This window comes from Colossoma macropomum, unplaced genomic scaffold, assembly GCF_904425465.1.
Source record: "Colossoma macropomum unplaced genomic scaffold, Colossoma_macropomum, whole genome shotgun sequence".
Classification (NCBI taxonomy): domain Eukaryota; kingdom Metazoa; phylum Chordata; class Actinopteri; order Characiformes; family Serrasalmidae; genus Colossoma; species Colossoma macropomum.
Window position 1 is genome coordinate 44,908,853 of NW_023494795.1, and position 27,975 is coordinate 44,936,827.

Here is a 27,975-nt window from a genome sequence, read left to right on the forward strand (position 1 = left end):
GGTGGCGCAGTGGGTAGCGCTGTCGCCTCACAGCAAGAAAGGCCTGGGTTTGATTCCCTGGCTGGGTGACCAGGGTCATTTCTGTGTGGAGTTTGCACGATCTCCTTGTGTCTACGTGGGTTTCCTCCGGGTTTCGAGTGTGAATGTGTATGTCTGTCTGTCTGCCCAGGGTGTATCCTGCCTTCCGCCCAATGACAGCTGGGATAGGCTCCAGCACCCCCCACGACCCAGAAGGAGAAGTGGCTTAGACGATGTGTGTGTGTGTGTTTAGTTGTGGCGACCAGGGTCCTTCCTGTGTGGAGTTTGCCTGTTCTCCCCGTGTCTGTGTGGGTTTCCTCCGGGTACTCTGGTTTCCTCCCACAGTCCAAAGACATGCAGTCAGGCTGATTGGACATGCTAAATTGCCCCTAGGTGTGAGTGAATGTGTATGTCTGTCTGTCTGCCCTGCGATGGACTGGCGACCTGTCCAGGGTGTATCCTGCCTTCTGCTCAATGGATAGGCTCCAGCACCCCCCGTGACCCAGAAGGAGATGTGGCTTAGAAGATGTGTGTGTGTGTGTTTAGTTGTGTAGTTGTTTATATATTGTCTTTGCTTTATTTTTGATTTGTGTGTATTCCTAAAATGTATGACGTCCTGCCTTCCCCTCCACCTTACCTCTCCCCACCCTTGTTGTAAAACATGATGAAAAATGCAATAAAAAGTTGATCACAAAACACCTGGGGAGCTGTTACCAGGGAGCCATGGCTGTGTGGGCTGCCACCACTGAGCCATTAACATGGAGTCGTTGGTCAGTGGATCAGTTGGTCAGTGGAGCAGTTGGTCAGTAGGACTCAGTATATATTTCATAATAGTAGCTGTCATCCAGGTAGAAGAAATCCTCAAGTTTCCACTGCAGTGTTTCGAAGGTGGGCCGGTCAGCGGGCGTGTCCTTCCAGCACTCCATCATTATCTCATACAGAAGCTTTGGACAGTCCGCCGGACACGACATCCGATAGCCTCTACGCAACTTCTTCACAACCTGGACAGCAGTGAGGGCTGAGAGAGAGAGAGAGATACAGAGACAGTGATACACAGAGAGAGAGACAAAGAATTATAGACACAGTTTGTGTGTGTGTATTAGTGTGTGGGGTTAAGTGTATATGTGTGTGTGTGAGTGTGTGAGGTTAAGTGTGTGTGTGTGTGTGTGTGTGTGTGTGTGTGTGTGTGTGTGTGTGTTATTGATCTTCTTTCTTCCCTTCTTTTGCTATTGTACTGTGAATTGCCTTCTACTGTTCTGTGTGTGGAGCTCTATCGGGGCTGGGGATGCTGTGTGCTGGGGTGAAGTACTTCCTGGGGAGTAGCTACACAAGTAGAGGGAAAATGAAGAGAAGCTCCTTCACTAACACGTCCTTGTGCTTTTGTGCCCTGAGTGTATGTTGAGTTTTTGTGCTCGAGTGTGTTAGTAGACTTACTTGTCACCACTGCCTGAAGGGGATAAGTGGCAGTTTGTAGTGTCTTTTTCTCCTGGTTTTGGGTTAGTTAGAGAGTAGTGGAAGTTAACTATGTATTTTATTTCTCTTTGTTTTTCCTGGTTGACATTTAGGCAATTTGGGTGTGGGTGTGGGTGTGGTCACTGTTGGATCATGTTTATTGTTTTGGAGTTTGCTTACATACATGCTTTGCTTTGCAAGGATTTTATAGTGTGTGATCATGTATGAAGTGTGTAGTGTTTGTGAACAGTGTTTTATATATATATATATATACACATATATATATATATATATATATATGTGTGTGTGTGTGTGTGTGTGTGTATAATATAATATACTGTAAAAATAAATATATAAAGTGCTATATAAATAAACTTTGACTTGACTCTTGAGTTTTTGTGTGTGTGTGTGAATGGTGTATTTTTTATGTATGTGTATTGTGTATCTGTGTGTTTGTGTTGTGCTTGTGTATGATTTGTATGTGTGTATAGTTTTTATAGTGTGTGTGATTTGTGCATAAGGTGTGTAGTGTCTGTGTATAATGTGTATTGTGTTTGTGTCTGTGGTATGTATGTATGCGTATAGTGTGTAAATAGTGTATGTGTGTAGTATTTGCGTTTGTGTATGCCGTGTTTGTATATAATATATAGTTTTTAAAGTGCGTGTGATCATGCATAAGGTGTGTAGTGTCTGTGTATAGTGTATGTTGTGTGTACTGTTTGTGTGTAGTGCTTATGTATGGTGTATATAATGTGTATATATGATGTGTTTGTGTATATGAATGAATATTTATTTTATGTGTGTGATCATTTATAACGTGTGTGTAGTGCCTGTGTATAGTTGTGTTTTTTATGTAGGTGTGTATACTGTGTGTATAGTGTAAGTGTATGTTTGTGTGAGCATGTAGTGTGTGTGTGTGTGTGTGTGTAGTGTTTATATATAGCAAGCTGTGTGTATAGTTTGTATGTGTGTAGAGTGTTTCTGTGCGTATATGTATATAGTGGTGTGTTTGTGTGTGTATAGGTGTGTATAGTGTGTGTCTGTATATATGTTGTATTTGTGTGTATGTATGTATAGTGTTTGTATTGTATGTCTGTTTATAGTGTGTTGTGTATAGGTGTGCATAATGTGTGTGCATAAGGGGTGTGTATGGTGTGTATTGGTGTGTATAGTGCGTTTCTGTGTGTATATTTGTGTATAGTATGTACAGGATGTGTTTGTGTATGTACATATGTACAACATTTCTAGTGTATCTCTGTGTATAGTGTGTTTTTGTGCTTATATGTGTCTAGTGTGCAGTGTGTGTATGTGTATTATGTGTTTGTGTCTATGTATGTATAGTGTTTGTAGTGTAGTCCATTGCAGAATGAGCAGCCTTCCTCTCAGTTTAAACTCTAAGTTTAAGCTTTTCTAGACCCTTTTCCTCTGTAACAGCACTTTTTATCCTAATCTAACTATATAATCAACAATCAAATGAAAAACCTAATCTTAGTTTTTTTTTTTTTTTAATTTGATTATTTAACTATCCTAATTAATTTCTAATTTAATGATTTTCTCTTTTAAATTTATTGTGTTAATCAATTTTAAATTATTTTTCTATTTGCTTTCAGTTTTTTTAAAACAACTCTGAAAGTATTTTCTCATTTGTAAAGCACTTTAAATGACTGCAAGTTTTGAGAGGTGCTATATAAATAAACATGCCTTGTGTTTAGTGTGTAGTATGTATAGTGTGTGTATAGTGTCTTTGTATTGTGTGTGTAGTGTTTGTCTGTGTATACTATGTGTGTTTTGTGTGTGTGGTGTGTAGTGAGTGTACATGTATAGTGTATGTGTGTATATAATGTATGTGTAGTGGCTGTGTATAATGAGTGTGTGTGTATATGTGTGTGTGATATCGTACTTGGGTAAGGCATCTGTCCGAAGGTCATGATCTCGTACAGCAGGATGCCGAATGACCAGACGTCAGATTTGATACTGAATTTATTGTCATAAATGGCCTCGGGAGCCGTCCACTTCACCGGGAATTTAGTGCCCTCCTTCGCTTGGTACACAGGGTACTCCTCATCTCCATCATTACTTCTGTCTTTTTGTTCCTGACAAACAGAGCACTTATTTAATTTTATTTATTCACTCTATTTATTTACTTTTTTACTTCAAAATACTGCTGTTATTTTTAAATAAAATCAACAATGTCCATTCTTTTCATTTATATTTCTTCCATATTCACAAATATTCTTTGTAACTTGATCTTTTGTAACACATTATTGATCAGACCAATAAAACAGCTCACACTGAGCTGAACTGAGGGAGAGTCATTGACCTCCATGTAGGTCAGCAGAATTATCTGAGTGATCTGAGGTGTGAACATGTGTTTTGTGTTGTTACTCACCATAAACACTCTGCAAAAACTAAAAGCTGTCAACTTGCACATGTTGTTTTCCCCCACCAGAACATTCCGGGCTGCCACATCTGTGTGGATGTAGTTCTGCAACTCCAGGTACGCCATACCTGCTGCAACCTGAGCCGCCATCTCTATCTGATCAGAAAGACGTAAAGCAGCTCCTCTGTCTTCTGCAGGAGAAATAAAAGGAAAAAAAAGACTTGAAATGGTGGTTGAGCCAAAAGTCAAGGAAGAAATGAAAATCCCCAAAACCTTCAGAGTTAAACAGCAGCTGGAGTGGAAATCTATCATAATCGAAATTACAGAAATAGAAATATAACATGAACTGATAATAGAAATCTCTATGTGGGTCAGTGGGTAACCTCCACTAGTGGTTACACTAGTACTAACAAGTTTTGAGATTGCATTTTCTTTTTTTATTCATGCAAAATATCTGATGAAATTATAATCCATTCTGCCAGCACAAACGTCAGTGGCATTACAATCTGAAATCTGAAACCAGCTTGTACAGGCCTATGGGTTTTAGACTCTAGCTTTGGGGGCTCTTTGGACCTCTCCAGCAAAGGGGGAAGTGTATGTTTTATGATCAGCAATGCTTGGTTTGATCAGGGGAACGTACGCTTCATTGATATATATACACAATGAACTTAGATATGTATGGAATGAACATTGATATATATGGAATGAACATTGATATATATATATATATATATATATATATATATACATACAATGAACATTGATATATATACAATGAACTTTGATATATATTGAATGAAAGTTGCTGTTGAAGGGTTGAGGATGGCCAAGAAAAACTGTACATCAATAAATGGGCATTAACAAACTCCAGGTAGAGCTTAAAGGAAGGGAATTCTGATAAAGTGACCAGTATCTATACACAGTGATCCCGTGCACAGAGTGACCTGAGAGTGGCTGATATATGATGTGAAGACACAGATGGGTGGAGCTTCAATATGTACATAATTTGACATGGTGCAGAAGAAGAGTCAGATGAGGCCATAAGGGAAAACAGTGCCACTTGAAAAGTGACTGAAAATTGAGGTAGGTCACTCCTAGCCCTGCTCTTTCTTCTGAGGGTCACCAAACACAAACACACTCTCCCTAACTCTGAGCTGGACACAGAATAGGCTACAAGGCTACAACACACACAACCCCAAAAGTCCCTCTCTGTCTAAACAGAACATTTTATGAATTATATTATTCATTTTTTCATCTCAATGTTCGATCCATGTACATCAAGGTTCATTCAATATATATCAATGTTCATTCCATATATATCAAAATCATTCCATATAAATCAATGTTCATTCAATATATATATATCAATGTTCAATCAGTATATATCAATGTTCATTCCATATATATCAATGTTCATTCCATATATATCAATGTTCATTCAATATCTATCAAAGTTCATTCAATATCTATCAATGTTCATTCAATATCTATCAATGTTCATTCAATATCTATCAATGTTCATTCCATATATATCAATCTTTGTTGTACTGAGATATATGGAATGAACATTGATATATATTGAATGAATGAATTTCATAACTTGTACTGGAATGGTGCAATGAAATTTTATTGTTCTTTTCAAAATTAATTGCCCATTTTGATTTTGGGAGAGGGGAACAAAAGCCTGGTAAAGTTGTGCAATGCTAAAAAAATGCCTGGTGGTTGATTGACAACAGGTCTGTAACATGATTTGGTATAAAAGATCATCTCAGAGAGGCGGAGTCTTTCAGAAGTAAAGGTGAGGAGGGGTTCACCACTCTGTGAAAGACTGCACCATCGAATAGTGCAACAAATAACGTAAAGAATAGAATAACGTAAAATAGCAAAGAACTTGCTTTTCTTCATCTATGGTACATAATATCATTAAAAGATTCAGAGAATCTGGAGAAATCTCTGTATGTAAGGGACAAGGCCAAAAACCAGTATTTGCTGGCCGTGATCTTTGGGCCCTCAGGCGGCACTGCATTAAAAACAGACATGATTCTGTAGTGGAAATCACTGCATGGGCTCAGAAACACTTCTGAAAACCACTGTCTGTGAATACATTTCATCACTGCATCCACAAATGCATATTAAAATTCTAAAACACAAAGAAGAAACCATATATAAACCACAACATATGTAGCCATCCAGACAATGTCTTTTTCAGGGAAGGCCTTGATTATTTCAGCAAGACTATGTCAAACCACATTCTGCATGTACTACAACAGCATGGCTCTGTATTAAAAGAGTCCGGGTGCTAAACTGACCTGCCTGCAGTCCAGACCTGTCACCACTGATAACATTTGGCACATTATGCAATGAAAAATACCACAAAGGAGACCCTGAACTGATGAGCAGTTGAAATCCTATGTTAAGCAAAAATGGGCAAAAACATTTCACTTTCAAAACATGCCCCCGTCCCAACTGTTTTGGAATGTGTTGTTGGCATCAAATTCAAAATTTTTCAAAAAACAATAAAATTTCTCAGATTTTAAGAAAACACCTGGTCCTGATAGTGTCCCCAAGATGCTACTGCAGATAATGCTGCACCAGTATATTAAACTGCATTCCAGTGCTCATATTTTAAGTTCCCCCAGACATGTACTTTTGACATTTGATCACATCTGGCCCCACAAGACTAGGACAAAAGAACTAAACTGTCTGACTGAAGGATACTGTGGCCTTTTACTTGTACTTTTACAACTCAATTAGTACACAATTGGACCTTAAAGATCATGTCATACCTTTGAGGGCACATTTAAATTGTTTATATCTTGGTGAAAAAAATTTACAGGTACCATACTGTTTATGCAGACAGTTTGAGGACTGCCTGCTACACCAACTACAGCAGTTATATCAGGGGCAGTGCTTGGATATTCAAAGATCAGTTCAGGCAGTCCTAAGTAAACATTGAATTCTGTATAGAGTCCTGATCGGGATTGATTAAATGGATACATTTCCATGTTTGTAAATGCATGTATGCGTATATGCAATTATATTTGTGTATAAGTGTGTCTGTATATCTCACTCTGCAGGTACTCCAGCAGGCTGCCGTTGCTCATTAACTCAGTGATGATGTAGATGGGCTCCCCCACAGTGCACACTGCGTACACCTGGGTCAGTTTGGGGTGTCGGAGCCTCTTCATGATCTCTGCTCCACGCAGGAAGTCCTCGGCATCCATACTGCCTGAAGAGCCACCAGAACACACACATCAACATCCACTCTGCTTGAGGAATGTCAGTATAGCACGAACACACGTTCTGCCTGTGGCATCACTGTGTGTATGAGAGTGTGTTTACCTGGTTTGAGAGATTTCACAGCGACTGAAGTCATGTGATTCCACAGTCCCTCATAATCCTCTGCAAACTGTCCAGCACCGAGTTTCTTCAGCAGCTGGATGGAGCTGCGGGGAATCTCCCAATGATCGACAATGTTGTCATCAAGAGCCTGTGAACCTTCAGCCTGACACACGCATACAAATAAAGTCTTATTTTACAGTAGTTGAGAAATAAGTAGTGGTTAATAGTTGTCAGTCAATAGTGGTAAGTGGTTGAGTGGCAGTGGTCAGTAGTGGTAGTAACAGTCAGTAGTTGAGCAGTCAGTATTAGTCAGTACCTGAATCTGTCGGTATTGGTCAATATTAGTTGATGAATCAGTAGTAATAAGCAATTGATTTATCAGTTGCAGTAAGTAGTTGAGAAAGTAGTGGTTATTAGTTGACAGATCAATAGTTACTGATAATTGAGAAGTCAGGAATTATCAGTGGTTGATTAATCAGTAGTGATCAATCAAAATCAGATTTTTAGGCCAAGTGTTGACCTCACACAAGGAATTTGGTTCCAGCAGTTGGTGTCTTTCTAAATTATATGCAATACAGAGAAGAGGTACATATGAGTGTGATGGACTTGACTATTTTATTCATAACTGAATAATACTTAATACTTAAATATGTTCTTTTACTTAATGCTATACAACCATGCTCAGAAATCTATGTATGTGAAGTTGTCTTATGGTTAATTTGAGCAGACATGCAGACAAAGAGGCAGTATGTTCATAAGAAATTGAGAGCGAAAAGCTTTTTCCCTGCATTAGATTCACCCACAAGAGGGTTCTTCATATAAACAGGAGATAAAGAAAGAAGGGAAAAAGAGAGAGAATATCTGACCTCCAATAGAACAGAAGTATAGCCCTCTCTAGTTTACACTTTAAATCTGCAGATTTTAGATTTAAATTTTATGTTTTTTTTTTTTCGTTCAGTAGTTGAATAGTGGTCAGTGGTTACTGGTGTGTATGTATGTGTGCAGTGGTCAGTACCTTGCAGGGCTCTTTGAGCTGGACAAAAAGTCTGTCCTTCTGTCGGCTATATGGCTGCATCAGCTCTTTTTGTGCTTGGAAATTGAAGTTCCTAGATACAAAATAATGATTTCAACAACAACACAATTCAATTCAGTTTAATTTATTTTAATCACATTCATGAACTTCCATTATTCTTACAGTAAGAGGTCAGTGTGACTGAATGATGGAACATTCCAGAAGAAGCTATTCAGAGGGCCGCCTACACTCTTCTGGATGCAGTTATTTTACAGAATGTATCCAAAAAATATTCCACCCATCCCCCCCTGCCTACCACAAATTTTGTCAATGAGTCAACACAACACCTCAAATTCAGCTTCTTTTTGCAGCCTCCCTTTGCAAAGATAACAGCTCTGAATCTCTCCTATAATGCTCAGTGTGATTGTAGACCTCTCCAGATCCTTCAGAACCTGAGCTCCACCTTGTGGACTCTCCTCTTCAGCTCATCCCACAGTCCACTAAATTTCCAGTAATGTTTGGCAAACTGTAGGAGCTTGAATTTGTTGGTCCGTGAGAGCAGAGGCTTTCTTCTGGCACAACTTGTGGTGATATAGGTGGTGTTTGTAGTTTCAGAGACATTCTGACTCCCACACTAAACTTAATGATTCCCCATCTGTGATCATTGGAGATTCTTTTTTCACTCTAACTGTCATCCTCACTGTGTGGGGTCATTAAACACCTATAGTCTTCTAATGATTAATTGTGTGATAGTTCTTTTACTGTACAGAAAGAAATAATGCAAATTTGAGTAAATTATCTCTCGGTCAGTGGTTTGCAACCATGGTAGAACTCTCTAAAGGCTAAATTTGTTAAAAAACTGTGCCTCTAATAACAGTTTGCAATTAGTTTTTCAGTCTGACCCCAACTTTTCTTTTCTCTGCGGACAATGAGAAAATGCGGGTAGCCATACAATGTGAGCCCCAGACGCTGACCAGAGAGCTGCAGCAGTTGGATTGGCAGATCAGGGATCTCCTGGACTGGACCTAGCTCCATGAGTGGAAAACATGTTTGGAAATAGTCGAAACTGGACACTCCACTGTGTCTGTGGCTAGATTTCACAATGTCACCCCCACACCAGGGCAGGGCTGGGAGCACAAGCACAGCAAGGGAAACAGATTGTCTCTATTGCCTCCTCTGCCAGACTTCACCTCCAGTAACCGTTTTGAAGCCCTCAGCTCTGCATCTGCCTCAGACCCTTAGAAAGTCAGGGCAGTGTTTTAGTGTTTGGAGACCTCATCATTAGACACCTAAAAGTGGCTGGTTCTAGAGGTAATTCTGTTATGTCTTGTTTTCCAGGCATATGGGTCTTGGATATATCTACAAACATCAGCACCATGGGGGTTAATGACATCCTAATTCATCAGAGTAAAGCTCTCAGCTTTCAGGCTGCTGCAGTGCTTCAGACAGTGACTCAGGGCAGTATTTTAGTGATCGGAGACACCTGAAAGTGGCTGGCTCTGGAGGTAGTGCTGCTATTTTTTTTGTTGTCCAGGCACCTGGGTCTTGGATATATCCAAGTGATTTCCAGTGACTTAAGAAGAGGATAGAAACCATTAAGAATGGATCGATGCCAGAATTGTCATCTTAGGACCTTTGCCCACCTATAAGAGAGGAAGCGAAGTCTTCAACAGGCTCTATGCACTTCACTGTTGGATCCAAGGCTGGTGTGATAATAACTGCTACATGAGTAACTGGAGTACTTTCTGAGAGCAACGAGCATTCTTCCGAGCCACCATGGGTCTATCATCCTCCTCAAGAACACAGAAAAGGTACTATACCAGGCCTGACTGAATGTAATGGTAGTAAACAATGGATGGGTAAGTAGTATCGACAGCAGACAGGTAAATGCTTTTAATGCTATAGATAATGCTTCCTCAATTTCTACCATTCCCCCTTTTCACTGCTGTCATAAAACAGGTATGATTCTGCAGTGGAAATCCATGCATAACATAGCATTTTTGTCCCTACAAAATTATCAAAAAACAAACACTCCTGCATGGAATTTGGTGGATTTTGGAGTTTTTAATGCAAACCCATCTAAAACAAATGCTGACAAATATACATTAAAAAAACCTACTTTGTTTCAGAGTTTAGCCATTGGTAATTTGTAGTACCTGACATCCAGCTTGATTAAGCCCTTGAGTTTCCACTGCAGCAGTGTGAAGGTGGGCCGGTCAGCGGGCATGTCCTTCCAGCACTCCATCATTATCTCATACAGAATCTGTGGACACGTTGCTGGACATGACATCCGATAGCCACTACGCAACTTCTGCACAACGTGGAAATTAGTGAGAGCTAACACAGAGACACAGAGAGAGAGAGAGAGGGAGAGAGAGAGACATGGAGAGACAGATGAAGGCAGAATGAGAGAGAAACAGTGAGAGAGTTACATATACATAGTGTGTGTAATGTACATGTTCATAGTGTGTGTGTGTGTGTGTGTGTGAGTTAGGGTGTGTGTACAGTGTGAGTGTTTACACTTGTGAGTATAGTTTGTGTGAGTGGTATGTGTTTGTGTTTATATAGTGTGTGTAGTGTGTATAATGATTTTGAATGTGTGAGGTTGTACAATGCATTTGGAAAGTCTTTAGACCCTTTTACTTTTTTCACACTTTGTTTTGCTGCGGCCTTGTGCTAAAAAAAGGTTTTCTCTATTCTGCACTCAATACCCCATAAAATCAAAGTCAAAACAGAATTTTAGAAATTGTTTCACATGGACATATGTGTTCAGACTCTTTGCTATGCCACCTCAAATTTCTCTTGATTATCTCCGAGATGTTTCTACACCTTGATTGGAATCCACCTGTGGTAAATTCAGTTGATTGGACATGATTTGGAAAGACACACACCTGTCTATATGCATATCAGAGCCAAAACCAAGCCATGAGGAGGAAAGAACTGCCTGTCGAGCTCAGAGGCTACAAAACATTCTGCTTCTGAAAATTCCCAAGAGCACAGTGGCCTCCATAATAAGTTTAAAAGAACCTTTTCCTGTAGATGGCCACACCACCAAACTAAGTAATCAGGGAACAAGGGCCTTGGCAAGAGTGTTGACCAAGAACCCAATGGTCATTCTGGCTGAGCTCCAAAGATCCTTTGTGCAGATGGGAGAAACTTCCAGAAGGTCAACTATCACTGTAGCACTCCACCAATGCACTTTATGGCAGAGTGGACTGACAGAAGCCTCTCCTCGTTAAAAGGCACATGAAAGCCTGCCTGGAGTTTAGCAAAAAAGCACCTAAAGGACTCTCAGACTGTGAGAAACAAGATTCTTTGGTCTGATGAAACCAAGATTGAACTTTTTTGGTCTCAATTCTGTGTCATGTCTGGAGGAAACCAGGCATTCTTAATGAAAACTTGATCCATAGCACTCAGACTTGGCTGAAAGTTCACCTTCCAAAAGGACAACTCATCTTGCACCTGTGTAAATGTGATGTGACAATAAACGTGATTTGATTTGATTTCGATTATGTACTGAGTAAAGGGTCTGAATACTTATGTCAGTGCAAAATTTAAGTTTTTCCTTTTCAATAAATTTGCAAAAAAATGTATTGTTTTCACTTTGCCATTATGGGGTATTGAGTGCAGACTGATGGGGAAAAGCTTGTTTTTTTTTATTTTAGCACAAGGCCACAAAATGACAAAATGTGAAAAAAGTGAAAGGGTCTGAAGACTTTCCAAATGCACTGTATGTGTGAAGTGAGTATGTGTGTGAGTATAGTGTGCGAGTACGTGTGTATATGGTGTAAACCTGTGTGTATAGTGTGTGTGTGTGTGTGTGTGTCTGTGTGCATGAGTGATGTAAGTAGTGTGTATAGTGTGTGTGTAAATAGCATACATGTATATATAGTGTGTATGTGTGTATAACATGTTGTGTATTGAGTGTGACTGTATATTCTGTGTAGTGTGTGTCCATATGTATTTATGGTGTGTAGTGTGTGTACAGTGAGCATGTGTGTATATGGGTGTACAGTGTGTTGTGCAAGTGTGTAGTATTTTTGTGTAAAATGTGTAGTGTGCGTGTATGTACTATGTGTGTTCTGTGTATGTGTATATAGTGTGTAGTGTGTGTATACACTGTGTGTATTGCGTGCATATGTGTGAATGGGCAAGTGAATAGTGTGCGTGTATGTGTATAGTGAGAACGCATAATTTGTGTGTAGTGTGTATAGTGAGTGATATGAGTATAGTGTGTGTATTGTGTGTATGTATTGTGCTAATGTGTATATATGTGTTTAATGCGCATGTGTATATAGTTTTTGGAGTGTGTATAGTGTGTAATGTATGTGTATAGTGTGTTTAGTGTGTATGCATAGTGTGTGTGTATATTGTGTGTTTTTAGTGTGAGTCTATAGTGTGGGTTGTAGAGTGTGTGTGTGTGTATGTGTGTATAATAGATGTAGTGTGTTGTGTGCATGTAGTGTATCTGTGTATGAATTTGTGTGCATAGTTTGTGACTGTAGTGTGTGAGTGTATGTGTGTAGCGAATAGTGTGTAGTGTAGTGTGTGTGTGTGTGATCGTACTTGGGTAAGGCATCTGTCCGAAGGTCATGATCTCGTACAGCAGGATGCCGAATGACCAGACATCAGATTTGATACTGAATTTATTGTCATAAATGGCCTCGGGAGCCGTCCACTTCACCGGGAATTTAGTGCCCTCCTTCGCTTGGTACACGTTCTCCTCATCTCCATCATCAATGTTATCATTATATTTCTGACAGAGAGAGACAAAGTAATTTTTGTTATCATTTTTTTATTTATTGACCGTATTTTAGTTAAAATGCTGCTGTTTTCTTCTAACAAATTGTAAACAAATCTAATATTGTATTTCCAAATATTCTTTGTAGTCTGAGCTTTGTCAACACATTATCAATCAGATCAATAAAACAGCTCACACACTAAACTGAGGGAGAGTCATTGACCTCCATATAGATCAGCAGAATGAGCAGAGTGGATGAACCTGTGGTTTGTGTTGTTTCTCACCATAATCACTCTGGCCAGACCGAAATCTGCCACTTTACACACATTGTTTTCCCCCACCAGGACATTCCGGGCTGCCAGGTCTCTGTGGATGTAGTTCTGCAACTCCAGGTACGCCATACCTGCTGCAACCTGAGCAGCCATCCCTATCTGATCAGAAATATATAAACCAGCTTCTCTGTCTTCTGCAGGAGCAAAAACTACTTTTTCAGGAAAGTAAGAAATAAATAAAGAAAGAAAAAACAAAGAGAAAGAGATAGTTCAGCCAAAAATCAAGTGAAGGAAGGACTAGTGTCTCCTTTAGAAAAAGTTTTGTGAGAAACAAGTCTATTCTTATTGTCTCTCTCTTATGCTCCACATGATAGAAATAGAATTATAACATGGGCTGATTGATAAAAATTAGTGAGCTATTTCCATGGTTTACAAACTTTTGTTTCTAATTTTTTTCCAATTTTCCCACCAATTTAGTCATATCCAATTACATCCACTGGTTAGGACTCTTCTAATCACAAAATACCACCAGCACTCGGAGGGCAAAGGCTAGCAAAAACTTCCCCCCAAGTCACGTGAAGCCTCGCCACATCTTTTCGAACTGACACCATGGATAGCTGAACATGCTCAGAAGTAAGCACCAACTGCCAGTTCTGTTACATCAGCTATCAGACACCTATGCTGGGTAGCATCATGCTGAGTGATGGGGAAGAGGAAGGACCATCCTGCCCATCCAGACAGAGTGAGGCCAAATGTGCTCTCTTGGAATCCCGGCCATGGATGGCTGTAGCGTCCCCAGGGATCGAATTCATGATCAACTAATGATAGGGCCAAAACTTAGACAGCCACTTGGGATCCCCTAGAGTAACATGTTTTCAGATGGCACAAAGGAAAAGTAGTTTGATGAAATAATCTATTCTGCCAGCATTCAGTTCAGTTGCATTTTAGTTTAAAATCTAATGGGTAAAGAGAGTCCACTGCCTTGGGGGCTATTTTAGTAAGACTAAGGCTGACAGAAAAGTAATATGCAGACAGTGCACAATAGTCTGTTTCCATAAATGTGGTTTGCTAGCAGTCTCTTGTAGAGATGATCAAGGACTAGTTGTCATCGTGTATTCCTCTTCACCACTGGACTTTATCATCGCCAAGATGGTGCACCTTCAGCAGCACTCAACGAACATCCCTGTGGAGATTTTCCCTTTTGGCTAATTCAATCTATAGCTAGAGCACTATCATAAAGTCTGTTGCCAATGTGTAGGACTATTGACTGGGCCAGTCTGAACTGGAGGTGTCTAAGCGCAGTGCTGCATTCCCGTACCTGGATTTGAGTGGCAGCGGTTCTCAGCAGACTCCTGTGTGACTGAGCAGCCCTATTTAGCAGCTACACTGCTGACCATAATGAAGAGGGGCTTAGAAAAGTTGGCCAAAATACTGTCCACTCAGACAGCCCTGGAGATATCAGTACAAGGACTGGACAATTTCTAAAAAAATAAACAACTACATGAATGAACCACCGGTATTCTTTCTCCAGTAAAACATGGAACTTTCAAATCATCCTCCCACATCCAACAATTCAAGCTCTGAATTCCCTGCCAACATTCACCAAGGTGCTATCTGCAACCAATACCCTGAAATCCAAGAAGATCCCTGGTCCTGATAGGTTCCCAGGCTGCTATTGCATAAAGAGCTGGACCAACAGATTTCACTGAACTCAAACACCAAAATTTTAAGTTGCTCCCAGTAATTTTGACATGTGATCATATCGGGTCCCACAAATCTAGAAAAGAAGAACTAAACTGTGCCTTTCAGATGGATGCTATGATTCTGAACAACTTATATCACTCTCTCTATGCACCACACTGCTTAATTGTGGAAAACATGCAGGATAACATCAAGTGCTGGAGCACATCAAGAAATTAGGTGTAGTCCAACATTGAAAACTAACCATATATTAAGGCAAAGGTGCTAAATGCCAACTGCAGCAACATCAGGGAGATATTCCTTCTGTTACCTGACAGAAAAATCTTAGATCTTTTTGTGGCATTCATTGACTTTTCAAATGCTTTTGCGGGAAGTCCTCATCAGGCTTGGCAGCCCACAGAGATATATCTGCTTTTTCATTTTATGTGTCTACTTACAATGTTTAAGTTGTTAAAAATTACAAATGCTTTCTCCCCCTTTACTGTACATGTAAAACTCAACTGGTGCACAATTGAACCCAAAAGATCATGTTGTAACTTTGAAGGTATGTGTGCATTGTGTGTATCTTGGGGGACTAAAAATTTACAAGGACAGTATTGTTTATTAACAGTTTGAGGACTGCCTGCTATGCCAAATATGGCAGCTACATCAGGGGCAGCACTTGGATAAACCAGTTCAGACAGTCCTAAGTAAACCCTGAACTCTACATGCAGTCCTGGAACATGCTCATTTGGATTGATCTGGCTGGATTTTTGATTTTTGATTCATTTATGAATATGTATGCATTTACATATATGTAATCATGTGTTTGTGTGTGGGTGTTTGTAAATCTCACTCTGCAGGTACTCCAGCAGGCTGCCGTTGCTCATTAACTCAGTGATGATGTAGATGGGCTCCCCCACAGTGCACACTGCGTACAGCTGGATCAGATTGGGGTGTCGGAGCTTCTTCATGATCTGAGCTTCATGCAGGAAATCCTTGGCATCCATACTGCCTGAAGAGCCACCAGAACACACACATCAGCATCCACTCTGCTTGAGGAATGTCAGTATGCCATCAAAGCACATTCTGTTAGAAGTATCACTAAATGCATGAGTGTGTTTACCTGGTTTGAGAGTTTTCACAGCAACAGAGGTTGTGTGATTCCACACTCCCTCATAAACCTCTGCGAACTGTCCAATGCTGAGTTTCCTCAGCAGCTGGATGGAGCTGCGGGGGATCTCCCACTGATCGACTGTGTTGTTGGACAGATCATAAGTCTGTGGAGTTTCAGACACACACACACACACACACACACACACACACACACACAATTAAAGTCTTATTTCACAGTAGTTGAAAAATCAGTGGTTAATAGTTGTGTCAGTCAATAGTATTCAAAAGTGGTAATAAAGTCAGTAGTTGAGTAATCAGTAGTTGAGACAGTCAGGAATAGTCAGTAACTGAATCTGTCAGTATTGGTCAGTGTTGACAAATCATTAACCATCATCAAACAAGTGATTAATAATGATAGTAGTAGTGGTTGACAGTCAGTAGTGGTCAGTGGTTGAGAAGTCAGTGGTAATTGTAAGTAGTTGAGTAGTCAGAGGTGGTGGTCAGTATTTAAGTCAATCAATAGTGGTCAGTAGTTGAGTAAATCAGAACTTGTCAGAAGGCAAGTCAGTCAGTAGTAGTTCAGTAGTTTAATAGTAATCGTTAGTGGTTGAGTAGTTGAATAGTAAGTAGCGGTCAGTAGTTGAGTAGTCAGTAGTTACTGGTGTGTATATGTATGTGTGTATCAGTCAGTACCTTCTTGCAGGGCTGTTTATGCCCAAACTGGGCATAAAGTCTATCGTGCTGCTGTAGCTCTTTCAGTGTTTGCAAATTCTGGTAATGGCTACAACAAAAAAAATTAAAGGAATTAGACCTCCACATTTAACCCATTCGTGCACACACACTAGTGGCAGTGAGGACACTTGGCCGGGGCAGTGGGCAGCCCTATCCATGGCGCCCGGGGAGCAAGTGAGGGTTGGGTGCCACTTCAGTCACATACTGTCGGCCAAGGGGTTCATACTGGCGACCTTCCAGTCACAAAGCTGGTTCCCTAACCTCCAGCCCACAACTGCCCCCAATTACACAATTTACAATTCAGTTTAATTGAATCACACTCAGGCACTTCCATCATTCCTGCATTAAGAGAACAGTGTGACTGAATGATGGAACATTCCAGAACAAGCTGTTTAGTGGGCCGTTCACCCTCTGTTGTTATTTATCAGAATCAATAAATAACTGCTTTTCTAAATCATCACATACTTGCTTTAGTCAAGTTGGCTTCCTAATCACTGGCTTCTTATTGGAATTGCTTCATGGTATGGAGTAAATTAATTTTCTCTTCACTAACACACAATATCATAGTGATTATCAGTGGTATGATTTAAACTGAAGAAATCAGAGAATGCACACTCTTAAAAATAGATGCTTAAAATGCCATAGATTAATCACTTTTTATTCCTTTAAGGAACAATTTCAACAGATGATGCTTTTAAAAATCTTCTTTTGTGTGTATGTGTGTGAATGAGATGTGCGTATTAATATGAAGAAACTTTTTAAAGATTAAAAGTACAGTACTACACTTTTAAAAGTAATGAATCTCATATAGTTGTTGGCTTAGACATACAGTTTTAGGAAAAAAAAACTCTTGATTATTTCTAGAACCTTTACATTTAATCCATTTGAGACAAGTGCCATTTGTGTTCCAGAAATAATCATTCAGCAGTACCTGACATCTTTTAACGCTCATGTACCTAAATGCAATTAAATCACCCAATCCTGCCAAAGTTATTTTACCTGGTATACAGATGCACTGAGGAGTCATAATCCAAAATCCTAAACCCGGCATAGAGCGGTTCAGTGAACTTGGTGAAGAATGTGTGCAGGTGGGTCAATGCCTGTGTTTTAGGTGAAATGCTATAGAAGGACAGAACGCCGGACTCCCAGTCCAGATATACGCCCACTCTGTTAGAGGGGGAGGGGGGGGCAGATACAGCAGTGATCTTATTATTGTGTCTGACAGAGTATCTGTTTTTAGAGCAGTACAGGCTCCAGGACTGGTTATTGTTTCCAAACACACAGTCGTCACCACCTCCTTTCCTCCCGATTCCTCTGTATGATACAGCTATCTCAGGCCTCCCCCCACTCCACTCAGCCTCCCAGTAACAGCGTCCAGTCAGACTCTCCACACTCAGAACCTGTGACCAGTGCTCAAATCTGTCTGGATAATCGGGATACGGCTGATCCTTCCTCACACTCTCCACTTTTCTGTTCCTCTCAGACAGAGACAGACAGCTGTTCACTGTGTTTGGATCCAGAGTGAGATCACACACATCTGTACACACACACACACAAACCAAACAGATTAGAGACCGTGTGTGTGTGTGTGTGTGTGTGTGGGTGTGTGTGCGTGTGTGTGTGTGTGTGTGTGTGTGCGTGTTTGTGTGTCTTACATCTCTTTAGTTTTGGTCTCATCCTGATCGTCCCTCCATGATCCACCCTAAAAAATACATTTGGATTTTTTATTAAGGTACACAATTTGAAATACACAATTTTTTTTCCTTTTTATTCCACTGCTTGCAAAAACAGTTACAATTATAACAGTGTCATTCCACAATACCTTATGAACCATCTAGCCCCCCTCCATCTTCTGGATCCCTAAATCCCCTCTAACCCCCTAACCCACCCTTCCCACCTTTCCCACCCTTCCCACCCAACCCTGAATACCCCCCACCCACAGTCTCTCCCCTAACTTAAAGCATAAATGAATAAAATAAAATAGTAAAATAAATAAATAAAGGATAAACAATGATGGGCAAATTAGAAAGTAAACAAATACAAATAAATAAAACTGTCTGCAAAAACATAAAACAAGTAAATAAAAAAGATAAGGACGTCCTCTAATCTGTATTTAAGTTAGATAAACATTTAAAATAGGACATGAATGGTTGCCAGATCCGGTCAAATATGTCTGCAGTACCTCTCAGGCTAAATTTAATCTTTTCCAAGTCCAAGAAAAACATGACATCAGTTAGCCATATACAGTGTGAGGGTGGGGTGGTGGTTTTCCAAGCCAGAAGGATCCTTCTCTTAGCTAAGAGGAGGGCAAAGACAACTGCCTCTGCTACTTGGGGCTTGGAGAAGAGAGATTCTGCCAAGACCCCAAATAATGTAAGCAGTTGGCCGGGGATTATGTTGCATTCAAAGGCCTCAGTTAGTGAAGTAAAAACAGTAGACTAGAACCTCTTAAGCTTTGTGCAGGTCCAAAACATGTGTAACAGGTTGGCCGGTGTGCCACCACAGCGAGGGCATGATAGGTCTACCCCTGGGTAAATGCCTGCCAAACTAGCATCGCAAAAGTATGCTCTATGGACCAGAACAGTGCAGGAAGAAGAATAATTTATCCTTTTTAATGTTTTAGACCACCAGTCCTCGTCTAGCTCCCCCCGAGCTCCAACTCTAACCCAGACCTGGTTGTCAAGGGCCGATCAATAAGAGAGAAGACGCTGTTATAGATAAGCGAGATTATCCTTCTTGAATTAACAGGCAGAGTAAAAAACTTTTCCCAAGCCAAATCAGGGGATCGCCCAGGGAATGGAACAAAGAGGGTCTGGGTGCAGTGACGAACCTGAAAATATCGAAACATATTAGTGCGTGGAAGATTAAATCTTGAACACAGTGAAGCAAAGCTACAGAAGGTATCATCATTATATATGGGTCCCTAAAAGTACAGATTCCCAGTCCATTCCAAGTGCTAAAAGATATGATCCAGGATGGAGGGTGTGAACAGGTGGTTTCTACCTATGGGACTGAGGGTGGACGCTGTTCTAAAGTGGAATCGTCTAAGAAATTGCACCCAAATCTTCAGCATAGCTACAACTAAGGGGTTAGAGGAATGTCGAGAGGGGAAAAGTGGAAGGGAAGAGAATACTAAGACGTTCAGAGATGTGGACTGGCATGATAGTGATTCTAAAACACACCAATTGGTGTCCGGTGATTGAATCCAGAATGCAATCTTATGGATGTTGGCTGCAAAATAATAAAATAGAAAATTAGGGAGGGCCAAACCCCCCTCAACTTTGGCCCACTGAAGAGTTGTCTTACTGACCCGGGGGACTTTACTACTCCAGATAAAATGTATAGTAGCTTTATCAAGAGTCTTGAAAAAAGGCTTAGGTAAGAACACAGGAAGACATTGAAATAAGAACAAGAATTTGGGGATAATATTCATTTTAACATTTTGAATTCGACCTGTAAGTGAGAGGGGAAGATTGCTCCTCCTCTGAAAGTCCTCCTTCATGGATGACATTAGGGAAGTATAATTAGCCTCTTGAATGGAAGATAAAGAACGGGTGATATTAATACCAAGATATCTGAAGCCGTCTGGGGCCAAACAAAAAGGAATACTGGTCTGGTCTACTTGAGATGAGGGAAAATTTAGAGGGAAAAATTCACTTTTCTCAAAATTTAGTTTATACCCTGAAAAAGAGCAGAATTCCTTTAAAATGGATTGAATTGCCGAAATTGAGGATCGGGGATGACTGATGAATAATAAAAGATCGTCTGCATATAGTGAAACTACGCTCTACACCATAGTGTGATATACCCTGAATCTGTGATGATGCTTTGAGGGCAACCAATAAAGGCTCCAAGGCTAAAATGAACAAGGCAGGACTTAATGGACAACCCTGTCGAGTACCATGTTGTAAAGGAAAAGAAGGAGAAAAAACTGAATTAGTAGAAACAGAGCAGAGGGTGAAGAATAAAGTAGCTTAATCCAAGAAATCAAATTTTTACCAAAGCCGAATTTGTCAAGGACAGCAAAAAGGTAGTCCCACTCTAGGCAGTCAAAAGGTTTTTCCGCATCTAAAGATATAACAGCCTGAGGGACATGAGAGGAGCTAAAAGTAAACACATGTTCAAAAGCCTACGGACTATTTGAGAATAAATACCGTCCTTTAATAAAGCCAGTTTGGTCATCTGAGACAATCAAAAGTAGGACTGGATCAAAATGTTTAGCTATCACCTTTGCTAAAATTTTGTGCTTATTGCAGAGTAAAGAAATTGGTCAGTAAGAGCCACATGAAGTTGGATCTTTGTCGTTTTTCAAGATAAGCGAGATTGTTGCCTGAGTAAAAGTTGGGGGTAGGCAGCCACTATCTAGCGACTCATTGAACACTTCCAGGAGAAGCGGTGACAATTTATCTCTGAACTTTTTATAAAACTCTATGCCAAAACCATCCGGGCCTGGTGTTTTACAACTACTCATCGAGCTGATTGCTTCTGTAATTTCCTGAAGTGTGATGGGGCCGTCCAGATTCTGTGCCATGTTAGGGTCTAAAACGGGAAGCTATAAATCATTCAAAAGGGAATGCATATTATCTGGATTGGGGTGGTGTTCAGATGTGTAAAGCAAGGAGTAATAGTCGGCAAAAATCTTATTAATTTCCTTGGGATGAGAGGTCAGATTGCCTGTAGAGTTTTTAATCTGAGGGATTAATCTGGAGGCGGTGAGTCTCCTGAGCTGATGAGAAAATAATCAACTGCCTTTATCACCATATTCATATACTAAGCCACGTGAACGCAAGATAAAAGTCTCAGCTTTTTTAGTAACAAGTAGATTAAACTCTGCTTGAAGGTCCGGTTGTGATTTAACAGCTCAGAAGAAGGTTTCTCTGAAATTTTTCTAAGTTCGCGTATAGATTTTGAGAAAAACGATTCCTCAGATAGGAGCATGGGGTTCAAACACCACTGAGAAGGATCTCTTTGACACCAGACAAAATTAACATCCATTTGAAGTGGAGCACAATCGGATATGACTATAGCAAGTAATCAAGTGACTCAAGGAGCTCACTATCAATGAAAAAAATAATCAATACGAGAATAAGATCTAGGTACTAGAGAAGAAAAAGGATAGAGATCGGGCCATTTTCAAAATTGAGAGCATTTTCGAGCTAGATCAGTCTAGTGCTGGATTCATGACACAGTTTAAATCACCTCCAAAAATAAGTTTATGTGTATCTAGATTAGGAAGAACAGATAAAAGTCCTCATCATCTTAGTTCGGAGCATAGATGTTTACCAATAGCACCTGGACCTGAAACAGGAGACCCGAAACAATAACATATCTACCATATTCGTCCGAAATTACGTTCACTGGAATGAACTGGGTTCTCTTATTAATCAAAATAGCAACTCCTCTAGCTTTTGTGTTATAATTAGAATGAAAAACTTGGTTGACCCAGGATTTACGCAGTCTGTTATGTTCTGTTCCAGATAAGTGCGTTTCTTGAAGGAACACAATGTCTGCACTTAATGTTTTGAGATGGGAAAAAACCTGTACCATTTTACTCTGGGCCTGCAAACCTTTAACATTCCACAAGATAAATCTGACCGGACTGTGTAGGTTAGTGTTTTTCCTTATTGTAGACATGTGGTAAACATGAGCTTAAGAAATTGTAGGAGTAATGCTGCTGCTGTTGCTGCAAAAAAAAAAAGGCAGGTAAGAAACAGCCCATAACACAACCTTCCAACTTGAACTTGTGCTACCGGTGACAGTTCTTAAAGCCATGCACAACATCTCTCGCCCTAAATAACAGGCTCAAAAAACTAGCTCTGACCCCCAGCTCCCCACAGCCATCCAGAGGAAAAGTGATACAGCAAACAGGTTAAGAACCATACTAAACATCTCACATTATAAATTTCTTAAAAGCTCTTGGGACATGGGCAGGGCAACTGCAAATAAGGACATTAAACATAAAAACGAATAAATAAGGATCCCCAGACCTCAATCAAAAATCACAAAAGCAATGAACTGGACCTAAACCAAAGTCTTTTTCTTAGAATGATCTATTACACTTTTGAAAGAAAAAAAAAGTCCAGTATTAGGTCTTAAAGTGAGAATCATGTAGAAACAAAATGTATAATGCAAAAGTGTGGTTCAAAGACCCTAGATTAAGTCCTCAACCAAATTTTAAAGTGTCCGCTATAAAGGCACAGATATGAGCATTGGTAAATGACATGGGGGATGCAGGCCCAAAACTCAATCGCACTAATCTCAGAGATGGATATTCCTGAGACTACAGTTAAGTCAGATCAACAAGTTGCATGTAAAGGGTCTTGCAGGGTAAAGGAACGTAAAACAGACTCCTCTCTGAAACAAAGTTGCTTTGATTTGCTGAAACACAGTTCGTCTTTGAGAGAGTTCTGTGCTATAGTCAGGAAAAATTTTTAGCTTGTGACACTTGTAGAGAAGTTTGTCTCTGCTTTTTTTCAGGGCTCGCTCCTTGTCTTGAAAGCTATGAAAAAGAACAATCATAGCTCTGGGTTATCCACCAGTCGCTCCCCCAGCAGCAGGTGATCAGCCCAGCCGGTGAGCCCTCTCAATGATCGGTTGGCTTTGAAATAGACCGGGACCAAACAATTCTTTGAGGAGCTCTGTAGTGAATCTGATCGGATCATTTGACTCCAGACCCTCAGGAATCCCAATAATACACAGGTTACACCTCCTGGAGCGGTTCTCCAAGTCATCTAATTTCTCAACCAGAGAGGCGTTTGCCTGCTTAAGTGAGCAACACTCCAGTTCAAGTTGTTCCAACTGGGTGTCATGAGCAGCCGTGATAGACTCCAGTTCAGCAATGTTATTCCTGTAAGATTCGAATATCCGCTTCAGGGAATCGAGTCCCTCGCGAATCAGTTGAAGTGATTTGTTCAGAACTCTGACGGTTTTCTCCACTTTGTGGTCAAATTCTTCACCAAAAGCCGTTAACCATCTCAGAGGGGTGTCATTATCGAAAGCTGAGATCCTCTTCAAAGGGGGAGCTTGGACTGATCCATTCTCGGCTGAATTTGAGTGATTTGCAGTGCTGGGGTCATCGGGGGAAGGAGGCCCAAAGGAAGTGCTCTCTGACCGGGAAGAGCTAGCAGTTGGCACCGGTGTAGCAACATCAGCTTCCCGGGATGCTAGCGCACTGGCGGGGTGGATGAAATTGGCTTAGAACCAGCCTTCTCTCTTAGCTGTCTTGACATTTTTGGTATAAAAGGAGTCCACAACCTTAAAACAGATGTTTTTCTAAAAACGAAAGTGTAAGAGGTCACTTGTTCACTGTTAATTTAACTATGCCCTGGGGAGCCGGACCCAGCACATCTGCCTAGCCGCCATTACAACCGGAACCCCTGAAATACACAATTAAAGGGCCTAAATCTTATCAGATGCATTAGTTATCTGGTCTTAGACAAACAAGCAATGCATCAATACACACACACACACACACACACACAAATTCACCCATTCGAATGCATTTATTATCCAGCAAGATGAGAATGTGCATTTTGGGGGGCTGAAGGGAATATGGGGTTTTGCTTGTTCTGTAGTTTCTCAAGATTAACCTAAGTGCATGTACCCACTGTTAGATATAAGCACCGTTCTTCCAAGATGAGATTTTCTGAAACTGCTTATTACCATGGTTTGAAGAAATAAACGCTCAGTAGATCACGAAAAAACAGATGCAATACTTCACAAGTGACCTAGTCTAAAGCCCGGGCTTAAATACTACAGTAAGTAGTCATATGATCAAACACAGGTGACATTGATTAGTATTCCGGAGATCGCGAACGCGGATATGAGTTTGAGGTCAGGCGGGGAGTCATGTGACCTTCCTGAGCGTTCTGGGAGTTTGAGTCCGACTGTCTATCTTCGTTGGTTGGCTGTGTGGAAGTCAGGTGATCTCCCAGAGGACTCTGGGAGATCGAGTCCGAATCCAACGAGGCACTCGGCGGATGCGTGACAATTGTACTGGATTTGTGCATGCCTTTCGTGGCAAGTTATGTCATTAACTGAAAATCATACACCTACTCAATAGTCAAATTTTCAAGATTTTGTCATTGGGATATGGCATATTGTTGGCTTAGGGCATGAGAGTGCAATGGGATGGTAGGAGTTAAAGGGGACTGAAACAAGTGCTGAGATACACAATATACATATATTTTTAATTATTGTAATAGAATACATTACTGAATACATGAAGGGCAGTGTAGTCAGTATTCAGCCATCACTACTTTATCAAAGTATTCTGCCCAACCCTGTATATTAAGGAGTACAAAAATATGGTTGCAAGACCCCAGATTGACACACAATGGCTAGAAAGCTGAACTTGAAGCACACACACATAGAGGCAAGCATGGTTGACAGGCAGAGCTTTTATTAAAACATTGATGCAACACAATGATTTATCAGCTGTAATTAGCCTTGTGACTGAGCTATTCTTCAGCACAATATGAAAACGCATGTTAGTTATAATCTCAATTCGTTAATTGATTGAGTGTTTGATGATTTAAGTTGAGAAATTTGGTCATCAACAGAGGCAGTCTAAAACCTGCAGAGAACTCTGGGAAGTTGCAGCAGAGGTCTGGATCTGTGTATGTATCTGTGGTATTGCTTCATTTTCAGGTACCTCTTCCACCAGTCCAGGTCCAGTATCAGGCATAGGCAGCCCTGCCAAACTGGATAGAGCAGGAGGCAAGCCAATTGTGGAGCTGCTCAGACTGGCCAGGGATGTTGGGAACTTATGAAGACCAGGTGCAGCAGATCCAGTCAAAAAGCTACTTGCTAATCATCTTAAAATGAACCCGAAACTGAGGGAATTTTAAAGGGCACGTTGCATTGGCAAGTTGCTGTCGTTTGCCTAAGAAGTCTCTAATGTGCACTAAATGAAGAATGATGGTCAGTCCTTAGTGATCTCCTGAGTGTCCATTGGTCAGTTTCACACAGAATGTAGACAGACACGCGAATCCACCAGTTCCACACGGTGAGAGGCAGATGACGTGTATCTCAGCCCCTCTTCATAGGCTCATAACTCCGGATGTGAGTCTCGTATGATCTTGTGGTTAGATGGAATGGAAAGGGCGACTCTACAGATTCAGGAAGTGTTTGAACTGGATTTCTGCGCTTGATTATCACAGTAACATATATAGCATCGAATGTGACATGCAAGCATGTTCGTGGACCCCAGAGACTTAATAAGGCACAAGTTATTGTGCATAAGCTGTGTGTTTCCTTCAGTAGTGGTAAACGCTACAATGTGTAATCTTGCAAAGCTCTATGAAATCTAAAACATTGCTAGTCTATTGCCACTGCTTACTGAGCCTTCCTCTCTGCCAGGTTTTCATTTCTGGATTTTTTTTCTTTTGTTTTATGGTACTTTTACCTGATTTGTGCACTTTTTTGTGTATGAACTACAGTCTGTTGGTCTCTGCCCTTTAGATTGCATTTTATCTAATTGTGAAATAAAAAACCCTGCAGATGGATTTATCTAAACAGTTTGAGCCTTGATCATCACATACACCAGTCAGTCCTGGTAATTAACTGATGTTTTGAATCAGCTGTGCTTGAGCAGGAAAATCAACAAACTGTGCATCCAGGACTGGAGTTCCCCACATGTATTAACTCAGGCCCAGTGTAGTAAATTCCTTGGTGTAATCATTGATGACAAACTATGCTAGAGAGAGCACATTTCCTGAATTTTGGACAAACTAGCAAAAAATATTGGTGTCCTGCGAAGAATCGAATTGCTATTGTCAGACAAATACTTTTTAACTTGTATTATACATTGATTTATCCTTACCTCTCTTACTGTAATATCTCAATGGCTATGAATATTTGACAACAGATCAGTGGTTACTGCTGTTGCCTCATAGCGAAAAGGGACTGGGTTTGAATCCCAGGCTGGGTGACCATATGTGAATATGTATGTTTGTGTGTTCTTTGTAATGGATTGGTAGTCTGTCCAGGCTGTTTCCTGCTTTCTGCCCAATGAGCACTTGGATAGGCTCCCGCAACCCCCACAACTTAGGAGGATGAGTGGCTTAGAGAGTATATTAAACAACTTAGAACATGGCACATTTGGTGGCAGACCACCCAATTTTTAGGTGAGCAAACTGATAGGAACAGATTGTCTTAAATTAAGTTGACAATTAATATGTGGTTGTTTATCCCTTGCTTTCAATAACCACATCAAGCTAGGAAACAACTGACATCAAACTGTTGTATTCTTCTTTCATGATGCTTTTTACTATAGCTTTTTACAGTCATTGTTTGTTTTGGGGGGTTTCTACCCTTCAAGAGGAGAAATGCATGTTCAGTGGACTAAAGGTCTACTGATTTACCTTCCACTTTTTCCCCTGATGAAGTCCTTTGTTTTTCTGGCAGTGTTTTGGATCATTGCCCTACTGTATGATGAAGTTCCTCCTGATTGAACTGGATTTCTCTGTAAATTCACAGGCAGACTGTTTCTGTAGACGTTTGAATTCATTCTTATACTACCATCATGTATTACATCATCAATAAAGACTAGCGATCCCTTTCCAGAAGCAGCCATGCAAGCCCAAGCCATGACACTGCCTCTACTGTGCTTGACTGATGATCTTGTATGTTTTGGATCATGAACAGATCCTTTCTTTCTCCACATTTGGACATTTTCATTACTTTGGTAGAGATTAAGCTTGTGCTGCATGAACTGTTACAGACTTCTACAAAAATAGTAACGAGTGGGATGGCTCACAGCAGAAAACAGGCAGCATGCTTAACAGAGCAGCGGGCAGTGGAGACACACAGAGCTAGGCCAGCAGAACACATGAAAGGAAATGCTAATGTAAGTAAAGCTGGCAGAAATGAGCAATGAGTCTGCATTAAAGCTAATCCCAAACGCTGTGCTATATATAGCGCTGTAGTCTCATCCTGCATTCCTGCTAACACAGCGCATCATGCTAAAGTTAATGCTAATGCTATAGTTGCTGCTGAGAAACCACCGCACAAAGCTAGAGCTGAATATCAGTAATAGTCACTCCATTTGCAGAACAGATTTGACCCACTGCAAGGCCTCAGTGAGTCTCATAAATATAATACAGTAAACATAATGTAGAAAGAAATAGAAGTGTCAACTGGTCCCAGCACAGCCAGAGCAGACACCTTTGTTTTTGAGGACACTCTGTTAATGGCCTAAAAAAACAGAAACCCATTGTTTGATGTGAGC

General features: G+C 40.5%; 1 protein-coding gene across 3 annotated transcripts in view; it reads right to left on the reverse strand.

The window, feature by feature from the left end:
• Positions 1-516: 516 nt before the first annotated feature.
• LOC118816046 overlaps positions 517-27,975 on the reverse strand; it is a 73,960-nt gene continuing 46,501 nt past the window's right edge. For 2 of the 3 annotated variants that reach the window (XM_036582553.1, XM_036582550.1), the window contains 14 exons: positions 18,401-18,447; positions 17,745-18,282; positions 16,707-16,794; positions 16,024-16,177; positions 15,754-15,912; positions 13,230-13,429; positions 12,771-12,960; positions 10,361-10,541; positions 8,208-8,298; positions 7,193-7,355; positions 6,921-7,079; positions 3,860-4,041; positions 3,371-3,563; positions 517-1,036 (listed from right to left, as the gene is read on the reverse strand). In XM_036582553.1, coding sequence (XP_036438446.1) covers positions 822-1,036; positions 3,371-3,563; positions 3,860-4,041; positions 6,921-7,079; positions 7,193-7,355; positions 8,208-8,298; positions 10,361-10,541; positions 12,771-12,960; positions 13,230-13,429; positions 15,754-15,912; positions 16,024-16,177; positions 16,707-16,794; positions 17,745-18,282; positions 18,401-18,447 — 2,560 coding nt within the window. In that variant the 3' untranslated portion in view covers positions 517-821. The remainder of the gene's footprint in view (positions 1,037-3,370; positions 3,564-3,859; positions 4,042-6,920; positions 7,080-7,192; positions 7,356-8,207; positions 8,299-10,360; positions 10,542-12,770; positions 12,961-13,229; positions 13,430-15,753; positions 15,913-16,023; positions 16,178-16,706; positions 16,795-17,744; positions 18,283-18,400; positions 18,448-27,975) is intronic. The other variant, XM_036582552.1, reaches the window with a different exon arrangement.